A 23,786-nucleotide genomic window follows, 5' to 3' on the forward strand; every position below is an offset into this window, starting at 1 on the left:
TGACCCAGCCCGGCCCGGCCCCGCCCCGCGCCTGCGCGCTGGCCGCCTCGTGCGCCACTCGGCGCGTGCCGGCCTCCGGCCCCGCCCCACCGGCGACACCACTGGCCTCGAGACGCAGGGGGGCGCGCGCGCAGCCGCCCGTTCCCGGCATTTGTGCAGACTCCTCCGCTGAAGAGCGGCCTCCGCAGTCGTCTCCAACGGAATTCTGCCTTTGAAGTGTCGGGGCGCAGCGCGTCTAGGGCCCCGGCGGCCAGGCGGAGCGTGTGCAGGGGCCGCGTCCCCCCCTGGGCCCCCGGCCCGCGGCTCTTGGTAGAGCCCAGTGCTTCATTTCCCGTGCGCGGCCTGGCCGGCCCTCCCTTTCCTCAGGCATCCCGTGTCCGCCGATTCCTCCTCCCTGGTCGCCGCGTCCTTGGCTGGCGTGTGAGTACCGCTGCCCCTGCCGGAAGGAGTCGGGCGCGTCAGAGACGCCCGAGAGGCCGGGAGGGCGGGCGGCCCGGGCTGCACCAAAAGCTCGCGCCGTTAGGGACTGAGGCGCAAGTGCGCCAGCGCCGGCTTAGGGGACGTGGGCCAAGTACGGCTTTTGGGGCGAGCGCAGAGGGGCGGGGCGACCGAGGCCACGTGGCCGGCCTGGAGGGCGTCCGCGGGCCGGGGGTTCCGGGAGCACTGGCTCACGGCGCATCCCGGTCGTGGGAAGCCCCTCGGCCAGGCTGCTGGGGCCTAAGGCCTGTGTTTGCTGCCGTCTCCGTGGGAGACCAAACATCTGCCCCAGCTGTTCTCTGGCCTGCAGACCATCCACCACGTGTTTATTAAGCACCAGTTACTGCACGCATCAGCTGAGCACGGAGGGGATAAGCACGGACGCAACACTCTTGGAACTTAGACGCTAGTGAACACAGAAATGAATAAGCCTGAATTGTGACTGAGTCAAAATTTACGTCTCTTGATTTGGAGATAGGGTGGTCGGGCAGCCTCTGAAGGGGGCGGGGATGGTGTTGCTAAGTAGTAGTACTTTCAGAGGCTTTAAGTGGAAGAAGGCAAAGGGGGCGGAGTGAGTTGGGGACCTGATGAGACATCAGGATTGGTTTCCAGAATGAAGGACTGCCTGGCAGCAAAAGAACTGTGTAGCTAAACCTGGGGTCGTCCTTGCCTGACAGGGCGGGGTGCTTCTTAAGTTGACACTGCCTGTGGCTCACCTCCCAGGGAGGCAGGCCAGGCCATCTCACCTGAGCAGCCTCCTTCTACAGCTCCGACCGTCCTGTCATCTGGACCCCATGAGCCTTAAGCAGCTGGCTCGCAGGCAGTTGGTTACTTCCGGAGCCCCTGTGTGTGCCCAGCCGTGTTCTGGGGGTGGGGGATGTACTCGGAAGGTGTGGAAGGAGCCCCCAAGTGTCCTCTGAGGAAGTGGACGCTCACCTTCGCCTTCTCACCAAATGCCTCCGGCCTAGCCAGGCTCCTAGACCTGCCCCTGTAGAGGCTTTCTGGGCGCAGTGCCAATCCTGTGAGACAGCAGCATCTCCCCTGGGCTGCTGCAGGGTTCACACGTGGTCAGTGCTGGCAGAGTGCGCGCCCAGCCAGCAGAGCCCCTGCTGCCTCCCGCCCTCTCTGGAGGACTAGGCCCTCTGGGCTTTGCTCCTGGGTTGCTGGGTGAACCTGCTGCAGGGTTTAGCACAGGTGGGCACACATGCTTGATGATGGACAAAGAGTATCGGGGCTGTGCCGTGCACTGGCATCAGCCTTCTGGGGGCTGAGGACAGGAAATGTGGCATTGAGCATTTGTGTGTCATCATCCCGTGCCAGTGTTGTGAGGTGACAGCAGCGTGTTGGAAGCTGGTGGCAGTGTGTTATGCTAAGTGCTGGTGTAGGAGCCTGTCACAGCGCTCCAGCTCTCCCGCCTTGCTGGCAGCCAAGGGTGCCGTGTGAGGTGTGGCGTGGGTCTTATATTGTCAGGGGTTCCAGAAAGCCTGTGCAGTGCTGGAGCCACCCAGGAGGCACGGGGGCTGCACTGGGCAGGCAGGGTCGGCCAGAGTCCTGCAAGCAGGGCTGGACGTGGAGCTGACCTGCAGTAGCATTTCAGAACAGACATGGTTGGGGTGGGGCTTGGCCTGGGGCAGGGTGGCTTGGGTAGCTACAGTGAGCGCTCTGAGGTATGCAGGGCAGGCTGGTGTTTCCCAGTAGGGCTGGAATATCCAGGGGTCAGACAGGAAAGTGGCTGAGTGGAAATGTGGAGCTGTGGAGGTTTTTTTTTTTCTTACCTCTTGAAAAGACCACAGGCGGCCGGGCGTGGTAGCTCATGCCTGTGATCCCAGCACTTTGGGAGGCCAAGGCGGGCAGATCACGAGGTCAGAAGATCGAGACCATCCTGGTCAGCATGGTAAAACCCCATCTCTACTAAAATCACAAAAATTAGGCCAGCCGTGTGGCTCATGCCTGTATTCCCAGCACTTTGGGAGGCCAAGGTGGGCAGATCACCTGACGTCAGGAGTTCGAGACCAGCCTGGCAAACATGGTAAATCTGTGTCTCTACTAAAAATATGAAAAAAAATTAGCTGGCCATGGTTGCACATGCCTGTAGTCCCAGCTACTTGGGATGCTAAGGCAGGAGAATCACTTGAACTGGGGAGTTGGAGGTTGCAGTGAGCCAAGATCGCGCCACTGCACTCCAGCCTGGTGACAGAGTGAGACTCAATCTCAAAAAAAGAAAGACTAAAGGCCTCCACGCAGGAAGACATTGATCTGTCCTGTGCGCTGCCCTGCTGTGCAGTGGCTCTGCCTAAAGACCCACTTCCTCAGGGGCTCTAGCCTCATTTTAAGGGCTAGTCGTTGCACCCTTTGGGCACTGAAAATACCGAAAGTTGTATCAGGCAGTGCCAGTCCACAGACTCCGGCCAGCCAGGTGTCCCAGAGAGAGGTGCTGCTGGGAGGGGTGGGCATGCACAGGCCGAGCCGGTGGCTGACCCCATCCCCTGCCCCCTCCCTGACTTCTCCTGGTGGAGGCTGGACAATCTGGGAGCGTATCCCCTGTCCACCTCCCTGACTTCTCCCGGTGGAGGCTGGACAATCTGGGAACCTGTCTGTGTGTGCCACTGTGATGGGGTGGCTTGGAGGGCAGGGCCTGGGAGCCAGCTCCTCCCAGAAAGCTTCCGTTTGCCCAGGTGTGTGGAGACCTCCAGGCTGCAAAGCACCTTGATGGCCACAGCTCTCCAGGACGTCCTCACCTTCCTCAGGGCCCTGCCCTCCTGACCTGGAGTCTTCTGGGTAGGAGCGTCCTTGCCGGGGCTGCTCCCAGGACAGGGACGGGGAGGCTGTGAGAGCCATGGCACTGCACTGGGTCTTGCTGGGTGCCACCTGTGTCACAGGCCCTGTTAGCTGGGTGGAGCCTTCCAGAGCCAGGACCCCACGGTCCCCTCAAACTCTGGGCAGCTGCCAGAGGCTCGGGTGTTCGGCAGACACTGTCTGCTCCTCAGGGAAGAGCCTTGGCGGTGAGCCTGGCCTGCTTCCAGGAGCAGAGTGGGGATACTTGGGCCATTTCCCTCTGGGGCCTGACTCTGGCGTTTCCAAGACTGCTTCTCTGACAGCTGGCTGTCTCCCTGTGTTCTCTTTAGCAAGCTCCTCCCGAGCTTAGATAAACTGCAGGAGCGAAGGGGCTGACTGTTTGTAGGGATGCAGTTGAAAAAGTCGTTGCGTCTACTCCGGGCTCTCCTGCTGGAGGAGACAGGCTTGCATGTGCCTGTCGGCGCAAGCGTTGAAGCTCAGACTTGATCTCTTAGGAGAGATGGTGCGTTCCGTCCGGCAGGTCCTCTCGTGCTTGGGAACACAGGAAGCGGGGAAATGAGGAGGTGGGCTTGGAGGTGTGGGGAGCTGTGCTGGCTGTCCTGGGAGGCTGTCTGCCCGCTGTCAGTGGCCAGCTCCCCAGTTGATGGGCCTGGCCTCCAGGTCTCCAGCATGGCTCACTGTGGTGTCTCCTGAGGGCTTCCTCTCTGCAGGGAAGCCCACCCAAGACCCCTCTTACTGGTCCTATGGGGCAGCTGCCTCCGTAGCATCCTCATCTACACCTGACTCCTGCAGGGTGCCCGGTTCCTCCCAGCAGGGTGCTCCCTGCTGCAGTGTGGGGTGCACAGAGGTGAGCAGGGCCCTGGGGCCAGAGCTCCGGTTGGTGAGGGAAGACAGATCCCAGCCAGGGCTCCTTGGATTGCTCAGCAGTAGGAGGTGGCCCCTCCTGCCCAGTCCCACCCAGGACACAGGCTGGTGGCTGGGCTTTCAGCTGTGCGCAGCTACCCTTCCCAGAGCTTGCAGAGTTTATGAGCTGGCTCTTGTGAGATTAGGAGCTGGACACCTAGTGTCTCCAGCTGAGGAGTAAACGGGGTAAAGGTCCTGTCCTTGTGTGCACACTGTGGGAGAGTGAGTCTGGGAGGCCTTTGCGGCTTGTGCTGGGGCCCTTGGGTGCCAGCCCTGTCTTGATGGTGGCTCCTGCTGAGAGAGGCCCTGCACCAATGCGGGCCCTGGGCTGCCTCCCCCTTAAGGGTCCTTGTCATCTTCTGGGCTCCTTCAGCCGACCAGACACAGGGGCAGTGCAGGGGAGGGGCTTGGGGAGCTCCTTGGCAGCTCCAGGGGATGCTTGTGGGCGTTGGCTTACCTTGTCTCAGGCTGCCTTGCTCAGGTGACGACAGGGTGGGTGGATTTGGGAAAGGTTGGCTCAGATAGTGGTCCCTGCTTGTCCCCCAGGGCCTGCCTGGGCTCCAGCTAACAGTAATCCCAAGAGCTCCCCTTTCAGGGGATGACGGAGTGATGCCGCCTCGAGCGTGTGGACTCAGCTGCCACCTGGGATTGTGGTGGTGGCGGGTCTGTCTGGCGCTCAGCTTCCGTCTCCATCAATGTCACCTCCACGCCACCTCGCCAAGCAGCTTCTGGAAAGGCCTTCTGCCGGCTCGGGCTGCCCTGCTGCTGTGTCTGACCCGGTTAGTCTTTCTGTCTGCCTCTAACCTTGCTGCTTTTCCTTCATGCTGTCCTAGGAGGCCAAAGCAAAGTAAGTACCCACCTGTCCTCATGCCCCATTCCCCTTCATTTGACCAGGGAACCCCCAGCCATCACTGTACCCGAGGGAACCCCAACACCACCTGTGCATGACCCAGCCTGCCCAGAGGGGCTGCGGTTTCCCATCTGTAAAGTGGAGGAATTGGGTTTTCTGGATGGGGCAGCAGCAGGTGGGCACCCTGTGTGGCCCTAAGCAGGGTCCTGGCCTGGGCTGGCAGGTCAGCACCCGACACGCTGCTCCCTGTGGGGAAGTGGTGGCAGTGCCAGGTCTCGGTAGGAGCCTGAGAAGTGGCTTCCCCTCGCTGAGTGGCAGCTTCTGCCCGGAGCCCCCAAGAACATAGTCTGAGGCCACCTTGGCCAGTAAAGTCTGGTAGGGCATTGGCACTGGGGGCCAGCTCAGTGGCACTGCTGATGGGACCTGCACTGCTCCGTGGGATCAGAGAGACTGGCAGGGGTCTACCGCACGATGTCACAATGCCCTGTCTCCTGGGCTCTTGCTCCCACCTCCAACCCCCAACCCCCAACCCCTGCCTCTGCCCATCAGCCTGGTCTTGGTAAGTGCTGCCCCAGCCTGGGGGAGGAGTGAGCAGGGGAGCCGAGGGGCTTCTTCATGGGCCCTGTGGCCTCCTGGCCCTGATTCCTTGTTGGTGCCGTTAGAACTCGTGGCTGGGACTGAGGGATTCTGGCTACATGCCCGGAAAAAACTCCATGTTCCACTTAAGAGGCTTCAGAGTGCAGTGCGGGTGCTTCCCAAAGGTCCTCCCCGCCTGGGTGGAGTGTAGACAGCTCAGCACCCCACTGGAGGCATTGGAACCTGCCTTGGTTTTGTTGAGTAAGGATGTTAGGAGAGGGGCGTAGACCCGTAGCCGCTGGTGTGAAGGGTCTGTTCTTGACTGAAGGCTGCCTCCCTCTGGGTGAAGACCAGGCAGGTGGTCCCAGTCACAGCCACGTGCCCTGAGGCCACTGGGTCTGCCTTCAGGCTCCACTAGACACATCTGCGGAGGCAGCTGACTAGCAGCAGTGTCCGTGAGGGGCGGCTGCACGCCCCCTCTTGAGGGTGCTCCTAGGTGTTGGTTAGACCCAGGCGTTTCTGCTTTTGGGGAGCAGAGCCTGGAGTCGGGCATGGCTGGGGAGGAAGATACCGCAGGCCGAGCGCGGGCTGGGGCGCTGACCTGTATCCCAAGAGCAGATTTGCCCCTGGCCTTCTGGGTCTGTCCTTTCTGTAACACCACACTGGACACCTGGGAGCAGAGCATGCCCCCAGCAGGATCCCACATGGCTGCTGGAGCACTGGGGCAGCAGACGACTGAGGTTGCCCAGAGCTTGAGGGAGCACCTCATCCAGGGAGGAGGCTGAGGCTCCCAGGCCTCATTGGGGGTAGCAAGTGGGGGTGGAGCCTCACAACCTGCCTCCCACCAAGATGGTCCCTCTTACATCACACAGAACCCAACCTGAGAGGGGACCCTGATGTCCTGGGACTGTGAGATCCCCATGATGCCCCTTTAGCTTGGATGGACCCAAAGATATGGACTCCAGTTGGGAAGCCACGGCGGCTGATAGAGAGCCCAGAGCCGTCTCAGTGCTCCAGGCGCTTGGCCCCTTTCTACACACTGGTCACCAGCATCCTCCCTGGCGAGTCCCGTTGATGTGACCCTTCACGAGTGGGCACTCCACCCTCTGCCCAGTCACCTGGCCCCCTCCCGGGGAGGACAGTCAGGCCCACAGAGAGGCTCCCTCTTTTTTTTTTTTTTTTTTTTTTTTTTTTGGAGACGAGTTTTCTGGAGTGCAGTGGCGAACTCTGCTCACTGCAAGCTCCGCCTCCCGGCTTCACGCCATTCTCCTGCCTCAGCCTCCGAGTAGCTGGGACTACAGGCTCCCACCACCACGCCCGGCTAGTTTGTTTTGTGTGTGTGTGTGTGTGTGTTTAGTAGAGACAGGGTTTCAACGTGTTAGCCAGGATGGTCTCAATCTCCAGACCTTGTGATCCATCCGCCTAGGCTTCCCAAAGTGTTGGGATTACAGGGGTGAGCCACCGCACCCGGCTGAGGCTCCCTCTTTTCTAAGACCTTTGAGTGTGCTCTGGGTGTGGTACTGGTGTGGCCAGGACAGCCACAGAGGCCATTCTGTAGGATGGGAACACCAGCCACCACAGTGGGGTGGCCAAGCCTGTCCTATGCAAAAATGCAGAGAAAGCCAGTTAGCCAGTTAAAGCCTACTTCAGATAAATGATGAAAATTTTTTTTTTTTTTTTGAGACGGAGTCTCGCTCTGTAGCCCAGGCTGGAGTGCAGTGGCCAGATCTCAGCTCACTGCAAGCTCCGCCTCCCGGGTTCACGCCATTCTCCGGCCTCAGCCTCCCGAGTAGCTGGGACTACAGGCGCCCGCCACCTCGCCCGGCTAGTTTTTTGTATTTCTTAGTAGATACGGGGTTTCACCGTGTTATCCAGGATGGTCTCGATCTCCTGACCTCGTGATCCACCCGTCTCGGCCTCCCAAAGTGCTGGGATCACAGGCTTGAGCCACCGCGCCCAGCCGAAAAATTTTATAGTATGAGTATGTCTCAGATATTTCATGGGCCATACGTTCACTTTAAAAAGGTATGTATTGTTCATGTATTGGGAGGCACTTGGCCTCCCAAAGTGCTGCGATTACAGGCATGAGCCACTGCACCCGGCCTGTTTTCTCTTTACAATACAGCATCCCCCACATGGGCTTGACTTTCAAGTCCTTGAATGTCATCTCATGAAAGCCCCACTGGGGAGCATCCTCAGCCCCTGCCCTGGGAGGGCAGCCACGGGGAGGGTGGGCACGGGGCCACGGCCACCCGCAGTGTTGCAACTCTGCCCTCTGCTTGCTTTTTATCGCTGTGTCCGGAAGATGAGGAGCGGGAAGGCCTCCTGCACCCTGGAGACCGTGTGGGAAGACAAGCACAAGTATGAGGAGGCCGAGCGGCGCTTCTACGAGCACGAGGCCATGCAGGCGGCCGCCTCCGCCCAGCAGCTGCCAGCCGAGGGGCCAGCTATGAATGGGCCCGGCCAGGACGACCCTGAGGACACTGATGAGGCAGAGGCCCCTGACGGCAGCAGCAGGAGTGATCCCAGGAAGAGCCAGGACGGCAGGAAGCCCCTGCAGAAAAAGAGAAAGCGCTCCCCCAAGAGTGGGCTCGGCCCGGCGGCCCCGGCCCTCCTGGGGCTCTCGGCTGAACCCGTGTGGCTGGACAAGAGTGGTCTCGGCCTGGCGGCCCCGGCCCTCCTGGGGCTCTCGGCCGAACGCGTGTGGCTGGACAAGTCACTTTTCGACCAGGCAGAGAGTTCCTACCGCCAGAAGCTGGCAGACGTGGCTGCCCAGGCAGCCCAGCCTCCTGCCTTGGCCCCTTGGGGTCCCTGCACCCATGGAAGCCAGGTGGCCTGCCACCACGTGACCTGGGGGACCTGGGTCAACAAGTCCTCCTTCGACCAGGCTGAGCGGGCCTTTGTGGAGTGGTCTCAGTCCCTGTTGCTGGCTCCCGAGGGTGGCCACAGGCAGGGGACTCCTGACACGGGCCAGCAGGCGGCCATCCCCAACCTGGCCCACCAGCCCAGCCTACCGGTCAATGGCCAGCCCCCACTGGGCAGCCTGCAGGCACTGGTCCGGGAGGTGTGGCTGGAGAAGCCCCGGTATGATGCAGCCGAGAGGGGCTTCTACGAGGCCCTGTTTGACGGCCATCCCCCGGGGAAGGTGCGCCTGCAAGAGCGAGCTGGCCTGGCCGAGGGTGCCCGGAGGGGCCGCAGAGACCGGCGGGGCCGCCACGTCTTAGGGAACAAGCGGGCTGGGCCGCGGTGGGCCGACGGGGAGGCCCCCTCTGCCTTGCCCTACTGTTACTTCCTGCAGAAGGATGCAGAGGCCCCCTGGCTCAGCAAGCCTGCCTACGACAGCGCTGAGTGCCGCCACCATGTTGCCGAGGCCCTGCGCATGGCCTGGTGCCTCGAAGCTGCCTCCCTGTCTCACCGACCCGGTCCTCGGTCTGGCCTGTCCGTGTCCAGCCTGAGACCCAAGTAGGAGAAACGTGCTGGGTGGGCACCCAGCCTGGGCTGTGGGCACAGGGACAGCCGTCCCAGGCTGGGGCTCCTCCAGCTTCCTCCCTGCCCACCTGGGGTGGGGGCTCCCCGAGACCTTGGGCCCAGCTGAGTTGAATGCAGCAGCAGGCTGAGTAAAGGTGGTGCTGTGCTTGGGCAGTGTGGGTTCCAGGGACACTGCTTGGGGTTACAAAGTTCTGGGCTGTCTGGATGGGGGCAGGGAAGGGGTCAACACAAGGCAGAATCTCTGCCTCGCCCAGGGTCCCTCTTGGGCTGGGAAGCTCCCCGAGTCCCCTGTGGCTGTCACATGCCAGGGCTGAGAAGACAAGGCTACCCATAGGAGCAGGAAGCATTGAAGCTGGTTTCTGGCCCTAGCGCTCCCCTGTGATGAGACGTGGGAGCCAGTGTGTCCCTGCCTGCCCGTCCTGGGCACCCCCAGCTTTCCTTGTCACCTGAAACTAACTCTGAGGGAAGGTGGTGGCATCTCAGATGCATGGGCATGTGGCTGGTCAGGTGGCCCCCATCCCAGGGTGCCCGGTCTGTGTGACCTCCCTCTGGGTGCTGGGGGCTTGCTCCAGGGTGCAGGTGCAACCCCAGCAGCAGTCTCTGGGGCCAGGCAGGTGGGTAGGCGATTGGACGTGGAAGGGAATACGGAGGGCATGGAAGTGGCGAGGCTGGCCTGCTGGCGAGGGCGCCCTGGTGGTGGGGCGGGCTGAGTCAGGGAAGGACTCTGAAGGCCCCGGCCGAGTGTCCCAAGCTGCTGCCTAAGCCCCCAAGGAAGTGGTGCCAACCTTGGACCCCCAGGGGTCTGGATTTGCTGGTTGACAAGATCGCCTGAAGGCGGGACCCCATGGGGGAGTGCTGACCTCCTGCCCTTCCACCTGCCCTGGTATTCACGGTGGCCCGGTCCCTCCTCGCCGGGAGAGTGTCCTGGGTGAGGGACGCGGAGGAGGCTCACAGACTCCAGCCCTTTGTTACCGAGAGGACACTTGACGAGGTCCAGCGATGGTCCGGAGTCCACACACAGACGGGCGGCAGAGCAGGATGGGGACAGTTCTGATGTACTTGGTTGGACAGTAGGAGGGTCTTGGCCAGTCCAGGGTGGGAGGCAGCAAACTCCATAAAGAACCAGAGGGTCTGGGCCCCGGCCACAGAGTCGTCTGCCCAGCTCCTCTGCTGCCGGCCATGGGAGGAGCACGAGGTGGGGCTGTGTGCCAGTAAAACCACGGGCTGGATTTACCTGTGGGCCATAGTCCCTGTCTAGGGCACCCATTCTCGACCTTCTTGCTCTCAGGACCCCAAACAGCTTTCATTGTACCTATTGATTTTTACCACATTAGCAATTAAAACCGAGAAATGGGCCGGGCGCGGTGGCTCACGCCTGTAATCCCAGCACTTTGGGAGGCTGAGGCGGGTGGATCACCTGATGTCAGGAGTTCAAGACCAGCCTGGCCAACATGGTGAAACCCCTTCTCTACTAAAAATACAAAAAATTAGCCAAGCACAGTGGTGCACACTTGTAGTCCCAGTTACTCGGGAGGCTGAGGCAGGAAAATCACTTGAACCCAGGAGGCGGAGGTTGCGGTGAGCTATCGCACCACTGATTCCAGCCTGGGCAACAGAGTGAGACTCCCGCTCAAAAAAAAAAAAAGAAATGCTAAGTGTAATTATTTGTTGAAGAAGAAACTCGTTACACATTACTAACTTTTTTTTATGAGAAATACTTTTCCCATAACCAAAAAATTCAGTGAGCAGAATGGCCTTGCTTGAGATTTTTGCAAATCTCTTGGGTGTCTGGCTTAGTGGGAGGCAGCTGGGCCCTTGTACCTGCCTCCGCACTCCAGCTGTTTGACATAAACCCAGCTTCATGTGAGTGAAAGGGTAGGGCCTTGGGACCCCCAGAGGTTCTTGGACCACACTTTGAGAACCCCTCGTCTGGAAGACAGGCCTGGGGACGCCATGTGGGGTGAGGGCTTACAGGCTTGGTGTCGCTTTGTGGAGAACACTGGTGTTTGGAGTGGGTGTCAGCCCTGCCCCACCCTGGTGCTTCTGAGCTGTTCTGACGGGGGTCTCTGTGGGGAAGGGTGAGGCCAGGGCTGTCTCAACCCTACTTCCCAGTCATGTTGACTTTGCCTCTTCCCCCTCCCAGCAGAAAAATGGCTACAAACTTCCTAGTACATGAGAAGATCTGGTTTGACAAGTTCAAATATGACGATGCAGAAAGGAGATTCTACGAGCAGATGAACGGGCCTGTGGCCGGTGCCTCCCGCCAGGTGAGGGCTGCATGTGGGGTGGCTGGGTGGCTCTGCTGCCCGACAGGAGTGGCTGGGGCACACGAGGAGGGTTCAGCCAGGTTAGGAGGGCAGAGGCACCCTGGCCCAGTGGCTCTGCTGTGGGTGCTGGGCGTGGGGTCTTGGGGCAGGCGGCCTTGGCCAGGCCCCCGGGGCTGGGTCTGCTCAGGGCCCTCCTGCTGGTGCCTGTGCAGGTGGCATGGGGCCAGGCCTGGCACTCGTTCCCCGCAGACATGGGCGCCTGTGCCTGTCATCACAGCCTCAGGCACCTCCCACTTTTCTGGCCCGCTGAGCTCTCGTTCTGTGCAATACTTTCTTGCTGTTTCTATGTGAGGGTTCATGGGATTTTTTGGTTTGTTTTTTAATTAAATTCTTTTTTAATTAAAAAAAAAAAAAAAAGACTGGTTCTTTCTGCACTGTCTGCAGGAGAATGGCGCCAGCGTGATCCTTCGTGACATTGCGAGAGCCAGAGAGAACATCCAGAAATCCCTGGCCGGAGTGAGTACCCGCGGCCCACGGACCCGCGGGCTCCTGCTCGGCCAAGTAGCATGTCTCATTTTTCCTGATGCTGCTGGTGGTTTGGCTTCACAGCAGAGTCAGGGCGGAGTGCACAGCGCTGTGCTCCTGGGGCGTGTGGCTCTGTGGCCTCCAGGCCCGGACTGCCATGGACAGTGTTCTTACTCTCGCGTCCCTTCTGTGCTTACCTCTTGTCTGCCTGCTGGCGGTCACACTGGCCGTTCCTGCGGGGCCGGCTGGGAGCTGAGTGGTGCCATTCGCAGGGTGTACTGTGGGCGCCTGCTGTGAGGGCCTGTGCTTCCCTGCTTGCTCCCCGTGGCAGGACTGTGTGTCTGCCGGGGCTTCCTGCGTTCCCTCTTAGATCTTGCCTCACTGGGGAGAGAAGTAGTGGTTCTGCAAGGTGCGAGGCATTCCGAGCCTAGAGTTGGCACCATCTTGAGTTGGAGACCCAGAGAGGAGCCCTGTAGCCCTGCTTGGCCTCCAGGCCCCGGGCTGAGATCAGGAGTTGGAGGCAGTGGCTGCAGCCTGCCAGGCTGGTTGGGGAAGGGTTATCCTCTGGGAGGTGGCAGCCCTGGTATTCCCAAGGAGTTGGGGCTGCGTTCTCCCTGGGATGGGATACTGTCCATCATGCCGGGTTTCCAGGCCAGAAGTCTGAAATGTGTCTCACGAGGCTGACCCCAGTGTCAGCAAGGTTGCCATCCTTCCCAAGGCTCAGGAGGAATCTGTTCCTTTGCCTCTCCCAGATTCCAGTGGATGCCCACATTGCTTGTTTCGAGGTGGCCAGCAGGCAACCTCGTCACCCCGGCCTCCACTTGCATCTCACACCTCTCTCCGAGCCTCCTTCCTCCCTCTGTCACTTACATGGTTATTGTGTTTGCTTTGGGCCCGCCAGGATCCCAGGTCCAGGATGTTCCCCACCTCAAAATCCTGAGTTTAATCATATTTGCTGATTCTTCTTTTTGCCACGTCAGGTAGTGGATTTGCAGGCTCTGGGGGTTGGGACGTGGGCGTCGGAGATTCTCATTGCCTCATTCGTAAGGTGTATTGCTCCCCACCAACATCTGCAGAAGCCTGGGTCCCCCACAGTGTCCCTCCAAAGTCCAGAATCCCATCCAATCAGGCATGGGGGATCGCGTGGTCCATCCTGAAGCAAAATTCCTCTCCATCTGTGGACCAGTGAAACTGGAAAACAAATTATCTGTTCCCAAAATACAATCGTGGGACAGGCATTCCCTTTAAAAATGGGAAAAAGAAGAAGGAAACAACAGGGTGTCACTAGTCCCCGGCAGTCACAGTCCAACCCGTGGGTCGCATGAGGTTTGAAGGGCGCACTCCTGTGTGGCCCATGGTCCCCCCCACTGTCATTTGTTAACATCCCTATTCCGGCCGGGCGCGGTGGCTCAAGCCTGTAATCCTAGCACTTTGGGAGGCCGAGACGGGCGGATCACGAGGTCAGGAGATCGAGACCATCCTGGCTAACACAGTGAAACCCCGTCTCTACTAAAAAATACAAAAAAAAAAACTAGCCGGGCGAGGTGGCGGGCGCCTGTAGTCCCAGCTACTCGGGAGGCTGAGGCAGGAGAATGGCGTAAACCCGGGAGGCGGAGCTTGCAGTGAGCCGAGATCCGGCCACTGCGCTCCAGCCTGGGCGACAGAGCAAGACTCTGTCTCAAAAAAAAAAACAAAAAAAACAAAAAAAAAACCATCCCTATTCCTACCAACAGCATGTTCGTGGCGGTTTAGGTTTAGGTTGTTCTAGAAGATGATGTGCCCTGTTCCTCACCTTCTCTGAGTTTTCACTGAGGGGCTTAGCATCTGAATCTTGTCAACAGTGTGCTCAAGATAGGCTAGGGTTTTTCTTTTGGCAGGGGTGGGTGGGTTGTGGACAGAATCTTGCTCTGTCGCCCAGGCTTGGAGTGCAGTGGCATGATCCTGGCTCACTGCAGTCTCCGCCTCTGGGGTTCAAGCAATTCTCCTGCGTCAGCCTTCCAAGTAGCTGAGATTACGGGTGCCTGTCACCAAGCCCAGCTGATTTTTTTTTTTCTTTTTTTTTTTTTTTTTTTTAGTAGAGACGGGGTTTCGCCAGGTTGACCAGGCTGGTCTTGAATTCCTGACGTTATGATCCGCCTGCCTCGGCCTTCCAGAGTGCTGGGATTACAGGCGTGAGCCGCTGCGCCCGGCCCAGTCTAGGGTTTTTGTGTCATGTTCCTCGGAGTTCTTCCCGCCTCACCACTGCCCAACTCCAAAGCCACCTCCATATTGTTAGGCATTCCAGCAGCACCCCACTTCCTGGGCCAAGGTCTGTGTTGGTTTCCACTTGATGTTGCTGTAACACTGTCACATTTCAGTGGCTTAAAACAGCACAAGTTCCTCACCTTACAGTTCCAGAGGCCAGAAGTCTGAGATCGTCTTATGGGGCAAAATCGAGGCTGTGGTCCTTCTGGTGTCTCTATGGGGAGAATCCGCTTCCTTGTCTCTTCTGGCTGCTGGAAGCTGCTCACAGTCCTTGGCCCAAGGCTCCTAAACAGCTGTCTCATCACTCAGCCTGCCTCTCCCTTTCCTCGCTCCTGCTGCCTCCTGTGGGCCCTTGTGATGACAGTGTCCCCGCCTGGGTGATCCAGCATCTTCTCTCCATCTTGAGATCCTCTTAAATTAATCATATCACATCTGCAGAATCGCTTTTGCCATGGGAGACTATATTTACAGGCTCTGGGGACTTGTATGTGGACATCTTTGTGGGGGCCATGATTCTGTCCGCCACAGTCACAGCCAGCTAGGGGTGTGCTGGCTCCCGAGCCATAAGCTGGGCATCCCTGGGTGGGTGGGCCCAGGAAGGGCTGCCACTCCTGTCTACCAGGTGGGTGCTTCTTCGTGCCTTGCGTTCTGTCCAGATCCCAACCCAGCACCCCTAGCTTGCCCAGGCACCTGACCAGGTCCAGGCTAGGCAGACACGAGATAAAGGTTCCACAGATTTTTGCACTCAAGTCAGGCATGCTGCCCTCCAGTGCCCAGAAGGCAGTGGTCGGGGGCTTGGCCCTGGGGCTGCAGGAACTCTTCAGCCCTGGCTGTGTAGGGTCAACCCCGAAGTCATGGTCTCTGGGACAGGCAGGTATTCACACTATTAGGGCTTAGGGACTGGTTTGCTGCTATAACAAAGTTCCATAGACTAGGTGACTTAAACCACATGTGTTTTCTCACAGCTCTAGAGGCTGGAAGTCCATGATTGAGGTGGCAGCAGGGCTGGTTTCTCCTGAGGCCTCTCAGCATGTAGACAGTCTTCTCCACGTCCTCACACAGTCATCCCTCTGAGTGTTTGTGTGTCATGATGTCTTATTAGACACCAGTCGGATTGGATTACCCCCCACCCCTCAGTGACAATTATCTCTGTAAAGGCCTTGTCTCCAAATAAGGTCACATTCTAAGATACTGGGGGATGAGACTCCAGCATGTGGATTTGGAAGGACATTATTCAGCCCATGGCAGGGGCCCAGTCTCATCTTGGATTTGGGGTGGGAGCGCTCAGCAGACACTGGGGTTTCAGAACTGCAGGGTTTCTGGGAATGTGGTGCTGGCACAGGGTTTACTGGCATGGGTCTGGCCCTGAAGTATTTGCCTTTGGCATCCCCTAAGTCCCTGAGGGGCTCTCTGAGGCCCGCTCTGATTGCACTGGGTGACCTGAACCTGCCCCATTGAAGCTGTGCTCAGGGACTCTGATGCCTAGCGTCCCTAGTCCCCCCGAGTCAGCATCAAGGGAGGGGGCTGCCCCTCTGGCCTGAGTGCTGTGGGCTGTGGCCTAGTGGCCTAGGGAGGGCAGTGGTGAAACAGTCCCCACTGCTCATCATGCAGCTCGGGGCCAGTGCTGACTTAGTGCCTCTTCCAAAGGGGACCTTTTGCTTGTCCTTGGGCCTGCTATGTGGGGTGCATGAGGCCTCAGGTGCCCTGGCCCTGCCACTCACGGATTCTGGCCTCCTCGGGACCCAGCCCCACCCCCTCAGGAGGTCTGCTGTGATTCTCCATGCCCCCTGACGCCCCACAGCCTGACCCTCCCATGCTCCAGCTTCTGCCCCAGAGCTTGTCAGTTTCTGCCGGTGCCTTCCGCACCCCCACCACCATTCACGCGCCCCTGCCAGCCTGGCCTTTCCCTGCCCATTTCCTCCTGTGCCAGGTGGGCCTCCTGGGCCACAGTCTTGGCATTGTCCATGATCTGTGGGGCTTAGCTCCCATACTCCCCAGATACATAAACAAGCATTCCCCACAGCATGGTCCCAAGGACTGTGGCAGGAGGGCCCCAGGGCTGGTGCTGCACGTTGGGCAAAGGCCTGAGTGTGTCTGCACCTGCTGCAAGGAGCAGGCTTGTCTGCCCAGCTGCTGCAGGCCCCTCCTCACAGAGAGGGAGCCCCGGGGAGCTGCCAAGATGGGGTTGGCTGAGAGCGCCATGCAGCCAGGTACACGCTGTCCTTAGAGCCATCGTGTTGGTGGGTGGGCAGACTAAATGGCCCATGCCTGCAGGTAGATGCATAAGGACTGGCTACTGTTAAGGGCCAGGAGGCTAGGAGCCTGTCTGGGCCCCAGGGCATCAGTCTGAGCTATGGCGGAGTATGAGGTGGGCTTGGGGCCCTGGGTCACCTAGAGACTGGCTTGCTGAGTGAGATGGGCAGGCATGAGGCCCATGGAGACAAAGCTCTGGGTGGCTGCTGTCCACATAGGTGGGCTCCTTCCTCCTGCCCCCACTGGGCCCTGAGCTGCTCCCACCTCCCATTTCCAGTGCTGCCTGGTCCCCTGAGGCCTGCCCCAGGTTGTCCCTAGGACTGTGAGTCCTTCACCATCTCCCACCCAGCCTCTGAGCCTGACTGCTCAGCAGAATCCTGACGGGCAGCAGCAGCCATGGCCCAGCTCCCCACACCTTCAGTGTTTGGGGCACCAAGAGCTTCCTGTCCTGGACTTTGCCTGGCTGAGAATTTCACTGTGGTCTGTGGCGGCCACCATCTCCGAGGTCATATGTTTGAGCTGGGCATCAGCAGGGGGTACCTCCTGCTCTCCCGAGCCAGAGTTTTCCTCCTCTGAGTTCCTGCAGTCCTGAGCATGGCAGGGGGACCTGGTGGAGCTGACTGGAGCCTCTGAGGGGACCCCAGGAGCAGGCTGGGCACTGAGCCCTCCCCTCCTGCCTTGCAGACCTCAGGCCCCGGGGCCTCCAGCGGCCCCAGCGGAGACCACAGCGAGCTTGTCGTCCGGATCGCCAGTCTGGAAGTGGAGAACCAGAGCCTGCGTGGCGGTGAGGCCCCGGGCCAGTGGGTAGGGGCTGTCCCTGGCCCCTGCCATCTAACCGTGCTCCCCTTGCCCCCACAGTGGTACAGGAGCTGCAGCAGGCCATCTCCAAGCTGGAGGCCCGGCTGAACGTGCTGGAGAAGAGCTCGCCTGGCCACCGGGCCACGGCCCCACAGACCCAGGTGAGTGCTCTCCCCACGCCTGACACTGCAGGGACCACGTGGCCCTGCTGGCTTCCATGTCTCCATGTACACTGGCTCCAGCAGTGATGAGCTGGCAGCCAGAATACTGGAGTCCTCAGGTCCCCAGGAAGGTTTACAGTTAGGCCTGCACTAATCCCCTGGGCAGGTAGAGGCAGTTCTTGTCTTTCCTGGGGCCTGCATGTGGGGAACCACAGCAGGGGTGCACAGGGGCTGCCCTTGCTCCGGTCGAGGGAGGGAGGAGGGCCTAGGAGGTGGCCAGGCAGCTCTGGGCCCTGGTTGGGGCGTCTCAGCCATGCCTTCTATCCCCTCCCCTGTGGCAGCACGTGTCTCCCATGCGCCAAGTGGAGCCCCCGGCCAAGAAGCCAGCCACACCAGCAGAGGATGACGAGGATGATGACATTGACCTGTTTGGCAGCGACAATGAGGAGGAGGACAAGGAGGCGGCACAGCTGCGGGAGGAGCGGCTGCGGCAGTACGCGGAGAAGAAGGCCAAGAAGCCTGCACTGGTGGCCAAGTCCTCCATCCTGCTGGATGTCAAGCCTGTGAGTGGGCAGGGTGGAGCTTCTGGGAGCTGGGCATTGCCCTGGTGCCTGCCCAGCTGGCTCAGCCTGTGACCCTCCCTCCCCTGCTCTCTCGGTTCTGGGGAGACTTTAACGCCAAGTTGAGAAGTCTTGGGATAAACACAAACTTGGAGACAGGAAGGTGTGAATTTGGATTTTCTGAGGGCCCTTTAAGGAAACAATTGTGCACACAGTGGGTAGGGGGTAGGGGGCACGCAGGTACTTCCTGGGTGTTCTGAGGGTGCCTGACCCCAGCTTTTCCTCCCCTTTCCCCACAGTGGGACGATGAGACGGACATGGCCCAGCTGGAGGCCTGTGTGCGATCTATCCAGCTGGACGGGCTGGTCTGGGGGGCCTCCAAGCTGGTGCCCGTGGGCTACGGTATCCGGAAGCTACAGATTCAGTGTGTGGTGGAGGACGACAAGGTGGGGACAGACTTGCTGGAGGAGGAGATCACCAAGTTTGAGGAGCACGTGAGTGGGCTGGCCGGGGAGAGGAGACTGGGGGCCCTGGCCCATGCCCTGTACTGGGGCAGTGGGGAGCGAGTCCCAGAGTGAACCCCCCTCAGAGGAGGCTCCTGGCTCCGAGTGGGCTCTAGGGGAACAGCCCTGACCATCACCCTCCACTTCTCCTCAGGTGCAGAGTGTCGATATCGCAGCTTTCAACAAGATCTGAAGCCTGAGTGTGTGCGCGCGCGTGCCTGAGGCCCTGCCACGATTAAAGACTGAGACCGGCCCTCTGGCTCCTGTCCTGGTCATTTCCTGCTCGTACCTGGCCTGTCTCCCTCCCTGTCTCAGCCCCGTCTCCGCCCTGCTGCTCCCACACAGTCATCTCAGCTGCTGCACCTTCTGTGGCCATGTGACCTTGCTCCCAGCAGACCTCTGCCTGTCCCTCCATCTCCTGGCCACTCCCTCCCAAAGCTCTGGCCCTCCGTCTTCTTTCCATTGCAAAAGCAAGTCGAATTCATAGCGGTTTAAAAAGCCAGAAACAGAAACTGTTAGCTCACTATCTGGAGAGCCCACCACGCTACCACTCTGCCTCTTGTTGGCACTGTCCCCATGGGAGCAAGCGTGCAAGCCTGGAACTGTCCAGGAAAGAGGTCCCAATGGCTCCCGGCCCTGCTGCCATGCCCTTTGTCATGTGCTGTCACAGCCCTCCCCTCACTTCATTCATTCCTGGAAGCCCTGCCCCCTTGCTCCAGGGACTGTGCCCCTCCCCTGATGTTCTGGGGTGGCCGGAGTGTGGCTGCCTGGGCTCTGTGGAGCTGTGCCTCAACATCCTGGCAGCCCCATGTGGTCAGCATGCATGGCCACGCTCCCTCCCCTGGACCACACATGTCTGCATTGGGGTGAAAAAGGATGGGGTGTAATTACTTGATTATTTCTGGTCAGACGGTGTCCTCAGGGCCCCAAGCCACAGGGGAATGGATTCCCCCTGGATAGTGGCCCCTGACTTTGCCCTCAAAGGTTTAGAAAGTTTCCTGTGGGGCTTGGAGTACAGGATCCCATAAAAGCCACCACTGAGGGACACTGGGCCTTCATTGCCACAGAAGGTCTTTTGGTGCCAGTCAACAGTGGGCCTGTGCCCCCCTGCCCCACGCCTCCCTTTCCTGGGTGCCAAGCTCTTTCCAAACGACATTTGCGTCCATCTGGGCTCCCTCGTCCTAGCCTGGCTGCTCAAGCTCCAACTAAGGCAGCCTCTGGCCTCCCTTCCCAGGCCCAGGGCAGAAGCTGGCTGCTGGCCAGCGGTTGTCTTCTGGGTCGGTGCGGGTGGAGTCTGGCTGGTCTGTCTTCCACCCTTTCCGCCTCCTGGCAAGTCCTGAGCTGCACCTCATTGCCCGGCCAAGGGGCGGAGACACGGGCGACTGGGGGCACCTCCGGTGACCAGGACGGGGCTGCGCTCCAAAGAGGCCGTTGGGCCTGGAGTGGGGTTGGGGGTCCGAGAAGAGTTGAGTGACATCTGCCACCCCATCCCTGGTTCAGCTGTTTCAGTCCCTCTCAGCGCACGGAGACTGTTAGACCCTTCCTGTCCTCCAGCGCGTCCCGTGCCGCTCCCAAACCGCACGATAAGCCCCACCGGGAGTGCGCCATAGGCCGGGGTGCGTCACGGGGCCGGGGCGGGGCGGGCCGGGCCGGAGTCCGGACGTCGGGAGCGGGATGGCGGCGGAACAGGACCCCGAGGGGCGCGCGGCGGCGCGGCCGCTGCTCACCGACCTCTACCAGGCCACCATGGCGTTGGGCTATTGGCGCGCGGGCCGGGCGCGGGACGCCGCCGAGTTCGAGCTCTTCTTCCGCCGCTGCCCGTTCGGCGGCGCCTTCGCCTTGGCCGCCGGCTTGCGCGACTGTGTGCGCTTCCTGCGCGCCTTCCGTCTGCGGGACGCCGGTAGTCCCCCTGCCTGCGCGACGAACCCCCCACCCCGGGAGCCCCCCACGCCCGACGAACCCCTCACGCCCGACGGAAGCTCCCACCCCGGGAGCTCCCCCCCACGCCCGACCGAAACCCCCACCCCACGATCCCCCCCACGCCCGACAGACGCCCCCACCCATGGCTGGTGCAAGTCCCTGCCCCGCAATGGAACCCCGATGTCCCACGACTGGTCTGTCCCCACGCTGGTCTCAGCGCAGTTACCTCATTTCCAGACGTGCAGTTCCTGGCCTCGGTGCTGCCCCCAGACACAGACCCTGCGTTCTTCGAGCACCTTCGGTCCCTCGACTGCTCCGAGGTGACGGTGCGAGCCCTGCCCGAGGGCTCCCTCGCCTTCCCGGGCGTGAGTAGGGGTGACCAGGTGGGGCGGTGGCCACGGGGTGCTGGGCCGGGCGCGGAGCTGACTTCGCTCCCCACAGGTGCCGCTCCTGCAGGTGTCCGGGCCGCTGCTGGTGGTGCAGCTGCTGGAGACACCGCTGCTCTGCCTGGTCAGCTACGCCAGGTGGGCTGCGGGCCGCTGGCAGGGAGCGTGGGTCTGGGATGGGCCCCCAGCGCTGGGGCTGCGTGCTGGACTGTGGCAGCAGGGCTGGCTGCCCAGGGTCCCAGGGCTGGCCTCCCACCCCCACTGTGTAGGGTGTAAGGAGGGGTTGGGTGAGGGTGGAGTTCCCAGGTTGGAAGTTCCAGGCCCCAGGTAACCGCTGTCTTGGTTGGCCTGGTGACCCTCACCCTGGGCCCTGTGACTCTTGTCTCCCTACAGCCTGGTGGCCACCAATGCAGCGCGGCTTCGCTTGATCGCAGGGCCAGAGAAGCGGCTGCTAGAGATGGGCCTGAGGCGGGCTCAGGGCCCGGATGGGGGCCTGACAGCCTCCACCTACAGCTACCTGGGCGGTGAGGGTCTGGTGCAGGGGAAGGCAAGGGCCGGGAAGGAGGAGCCCCGTCCTGGCCCAAAATCCCCCAATCCCACACCTTCCTCCCCAGGCTTCGACAGCAGCAGCAACGTGCTAGCGGGCCAGCTCCGAGGTGTGCCGGTGGCGGGGACCCTGGCCCACTCCTTCGTCACTTCCTTTTCGGGCAGTGAGGTGCCCCCTGACCCGGTCAGTCCCTCCTCTCAACCCTGCTGTCTCCAGGCGACAGGCCTCAAGCCAGCCCTTGCCCTGGGGAGAGGTGTGCCACCCAGGCAGGTCACCCCAGTGCTGTCCCAGGAAGCTGGCACAGGCTGCATTACCTTTGCCCTCAAACTAGGGTGTCCCTGGCTGCTCCCAGGCCTCATTCTGCATTCCTGGCCCCCATTCTTCACCAACCCCATTCCACAGATGTTGGCGCCGGCAGCTGGTGAGGGCCCTGGGGTGGACCTGGCGGCCAAAGCCCAGGTGTGGCTGGAGCACGTGTGTGCCCACCTGGGGCTGGGGGTGCAGGAGCCACACCCAGGTGAGCGGGCAGCCTTTGTGGCCTATGCCTTGGCCTTTCCCCGGGCCTTCCAGGGCCTCCTGGACTCCTACAGCGTGTGGAGGTAAGCCCAGGCACTTTAGGAGTGGGCTCAGCAAAACCTCAGCAGCCCCTGACCCCCTTATCCATTCCTGCAGGAGTGGTCTCCCCAACTTCCTAGCAGTCGCCCTGGCCCTGGGAGAGCTGGGCTACCGGGCAGTGGGCGTGAGGCTGGACAGTGGTGACCTGCTACAGCAGGCCCAGGAGATCCGCAAGGTGTTCCGAGCTGCTGCAGCCCAGTGAGTTTCCTGGGGAGGAGGTGTGCCTGGTGGGGAGACCCCTGGGGAGCCAGGATTTGGGAATGGGGCAGGGAAGGACAGTGAGGCACTCGGCTGTAGTTTCAGAGGTAATATTGCAGGCTATGGCAGGGAGGTAAGGGGTGGGGCTCCCTAGGAGCTCCCAAGCAGGTGAGCGTAGGTGTCCCTGACTGAGGTGGGGGGGGAGCGGGGGGACACTGGGGTGAATCAGGAAGACCTGAGGGGCGGCCCCCACCCCTTCTCCACCCACGCGGCAGGTTCCAGGTGCCCTGGCTGGAGTCAGTCCCCATTGCAGTCAGCAACAACATTGATGAGGAGGCGCTGGCCCGACTGGCCCAGGAGGTGGGGTGGATGAGGGGGTAGGCAGAGGGTGGCTGGGGGGTTCCTGGGGGCCCCTGCAGGTTCTGGCTGGGCTCACTGCCACCTCCTTTCCCCTACCCAGGGCAGTGAGGTGAATGTCATTGGCATTGGCACTGGCTGGGCTCACTGCCACCTCCTTTCCCCCACCCAGGGCAGTGAGGTGAATGTCATTGGCATTGGCACTGGCTGGGCTCACTGCCACCTCCTTTCCCCCACCCAGGGCAGTGAGGTGAATGTCATTGGCATTGGCACCAGCGTGGTCACCTGCCCCCAACAGCCTTCCCTGGGCTGCGTCTATAAGGTGGGAACAGTGTTGGGGGCCCAGGTGGGGGCAGGTCTGAGGGATGGTGCTGGGTGGGGCATGAGGACCAGCCAGCTCAACGCCTTCTCCCTGCAGCTGGTGGCCGTGGGGGGCCAGCCACGAATGAAGCTGACCGAGGACCCCGAGAAGCAGACGTTACCTGGGAGCAAGGCTGCTTTCCGGCTCCTGGGCTCTGACGGTGAGACCCTCCCATCCCCCGGCTGTCTACCTTCAAAACACCAGGGCCCCCCCTTATTCTTGCCCCCACCCACACAGGGTCTCTACTTATGGACGTGCTGCAGTTAGCAGAGGAGCCAGCGCCACAGGCTGGGCAGGAGCTGAGGGTGTGGCCTCCAGGGGCCCAGGAGCCCTGCACCGTGAGGCCAGCCCAGGTGGAGCCACTACTGCGGCTCTGCCTCCAGCAAGGACAGGTGGCTACCCCACCGCCCTCACCTGCCCTCCAGCCCCAGTAGAGCCCTGACCAGGAGCCAGCCCCAAGCTTCTCTTTCCTTGTCACTTCCCTGCAGCTATGTGAGCCGCTCCCATCCCTGGCAGAGTCTAGAGCCTTGGTCCAGCTGTCCCTGAGCCAACTCAGCCCTGAGCACAGGCGGCTGCAGAGCCCTGCACAGTACCAGGTTGGAGGGAGGCCTGCCCTGTCATTCTGCCCTGTGTGCCCCTGCCCTTACCATGCCCACCGCTCTCCTTCTCTGCTCCCTGCAGGTGGTGCTGTCTGAGAGGCTGCAGGCCCTGGTGAACAGTCTGCATGCAAGGGCGTCCCCCTGAGACTGCCAGCTATAGGCCCCAGTGGACAGTCTGCGTGCAGGGGCGTCCCCTGAGACTCGGAGCGGGGCTGCCTGGAAACAACACGAATCGCTCACTTCTCCCCGCAGCTTGTCCTGTGTTGTTTGTGTCATTTGTTCACCCAGCCCACACTCACCTGGCCCCAGGGCCTCCCGGGCTGGGGCTGGGCTGGAGGGAGCAGGAGGGTTTGCATCCCAGTGAAAGCACAGGCCCTGCCGCGTTGGGAGACAGCCCTGTA

General features: G+C 61.0%; 2 protein-coding genes across 13 annotated transcripts; both read left to right on the forward strand.

Moving 5' to 3' along the window:
- The first annotated feature begins 263 nt into the window (after positions 1–263).
- LOC105488448 (eukaryotic translation elongation factor 1 delta) lies at positions 264–18,655 on the forward strand. Of its 11 annotated transcripts, none has more exons than XM_024794939.2 (9): positions 4,885–5,023; positions 7,908–9,064; positions 11,235–11,358; positions 11,803–11,874; positions 17,065–17,164; positions 17,239–17,339; positions 17,681–17,902; positions 18,199–18,393; positions 18,557–18,655. In XM_024794939.2, the coding sequence occupies exons 2-9, from the start codon at positions 7,908–7,910 to the stop codon at positions 18,593–18,595; spliced, it is 2,010 nt and encodes a 669-aa protein (XP_024650707.2). In that variant the 5' UTR covers positions 4,885–5,023; the 3' UTR covers positions 18,596–18,655. The 11 variants fall into 11 exon arrangements, with proteins under 11 accessions (XP_011750798.1, XP_011750796.1, XP_011750794.1 ...); XM_011752489.3 differs by having other exon boundaries at positions 5,001–5,585; XM_011752494.2 differs by lacking the exons at positions 4,885–5,023; positions 7,908–9,064 and adding an exon at positions 265–420 and having other exon boundaries at positions 11,238–11,358.
- A 155-nt stretch (positions 18,656–18,810) lies between these two features.
- LOC105488449 (nicotinate phosphoribosyltransferase) lies at positions 18,811–23,637 on the forward strand. Of its 2 annotated transcripts, XM_011752497.3 has the most exons (13): positions 18,811–20,302; positions 20,560–20,687; positions 20,764–20,846; positions 21,102–21,232; positions 21,323–21,438; positions 21,658–21,854; positions 21,928–22,068; positions 22,344–22,428; positions 22,667–22,747; positions 22,844–22,946; positions 23,024–23,178; positions 23,275–23,382; positions 23,468–23,637. In XM_011752497.3, exons 1-13 carry the CDS (start codon positions 20,077–20,079, stop codon positions 23,528–23,530), a joined length of 1,617 nt encoding a protein of 538 aa, XP_011750799.1. In that variant the 5' UTR covers positions 18,811–20,076; the 3' UTR covers positions 23,531–23,637. The 2 variants fall into 2 exon arrangements, with proteins under 2 accessions (XP_011750799.1, XP_070923751.1); XM_071067650.1 differs by lacking the exons at positions 18,811–20,302; positions 20,764–20,846 and having other exon boundaries at positions 20,572–20,687.
- Positions 23,638–23,786: the final 149 nt, after the last annotated feature.

Source organism: Macaca nemestrina, chromosome 8 (genome assembly GCF_043159975.1).
Source record: "Macaca nemestrina isolate mMacNem1 chromosome 8, mMacNem.hap1, whole genome shotgun sequence".
Classification (NCBI taxonomy): domain Eukaryota; kingdom Metazoa; phylum Chordata; class Mammalia; order Primates; family Cercopithecidae; genus Macaca; species Macaca nemestrina.

Coding starts and splice junctions, on each gene's coding strand:
- LOC105488448 (XM_011752486.3), top strand. CDS start 7,602: ATGGGCCATACGTTCACTTTAAAAAGGTATGTATTGTTCATGTATTGG. Junction 17,165..17,238: donor GAACCAGAGCCTGCGTGGCG/GTGAGGCCCCGG, acceptor TTGCCCCCACAG/TGGTACAGGAGCTGCAGCAG. Junction 17,903..18,198: donor TCCTGCTGGATGTCAAGCCT/GTGAGTGGGCAG, acceptor CTTTCCCCACAG/TGGGACGATGAGACGGACAT.
- LOC105488449 (XM_011752497.3), top strand. CDS start 20,077: ATGGCGGCGGAACAGGACCCCGAGGGGCGCGCGGCGGCGCGGCCGCTG. Junction 21,439..21,657: donor GTGAGGTGCCCCCTGACCCG/GTCAGTCCCTCC, acceptor CCCATTCCACAG/ATGTTGGCGCCGGCAGCTGG. Junction 22,429..22,666: donor TGGCCCGACTGGCCCAGGAG/GTGGGGTGGATG, acceptor TCCCCCACCCAG/GGCAGTGAGGTGAATGTCAT.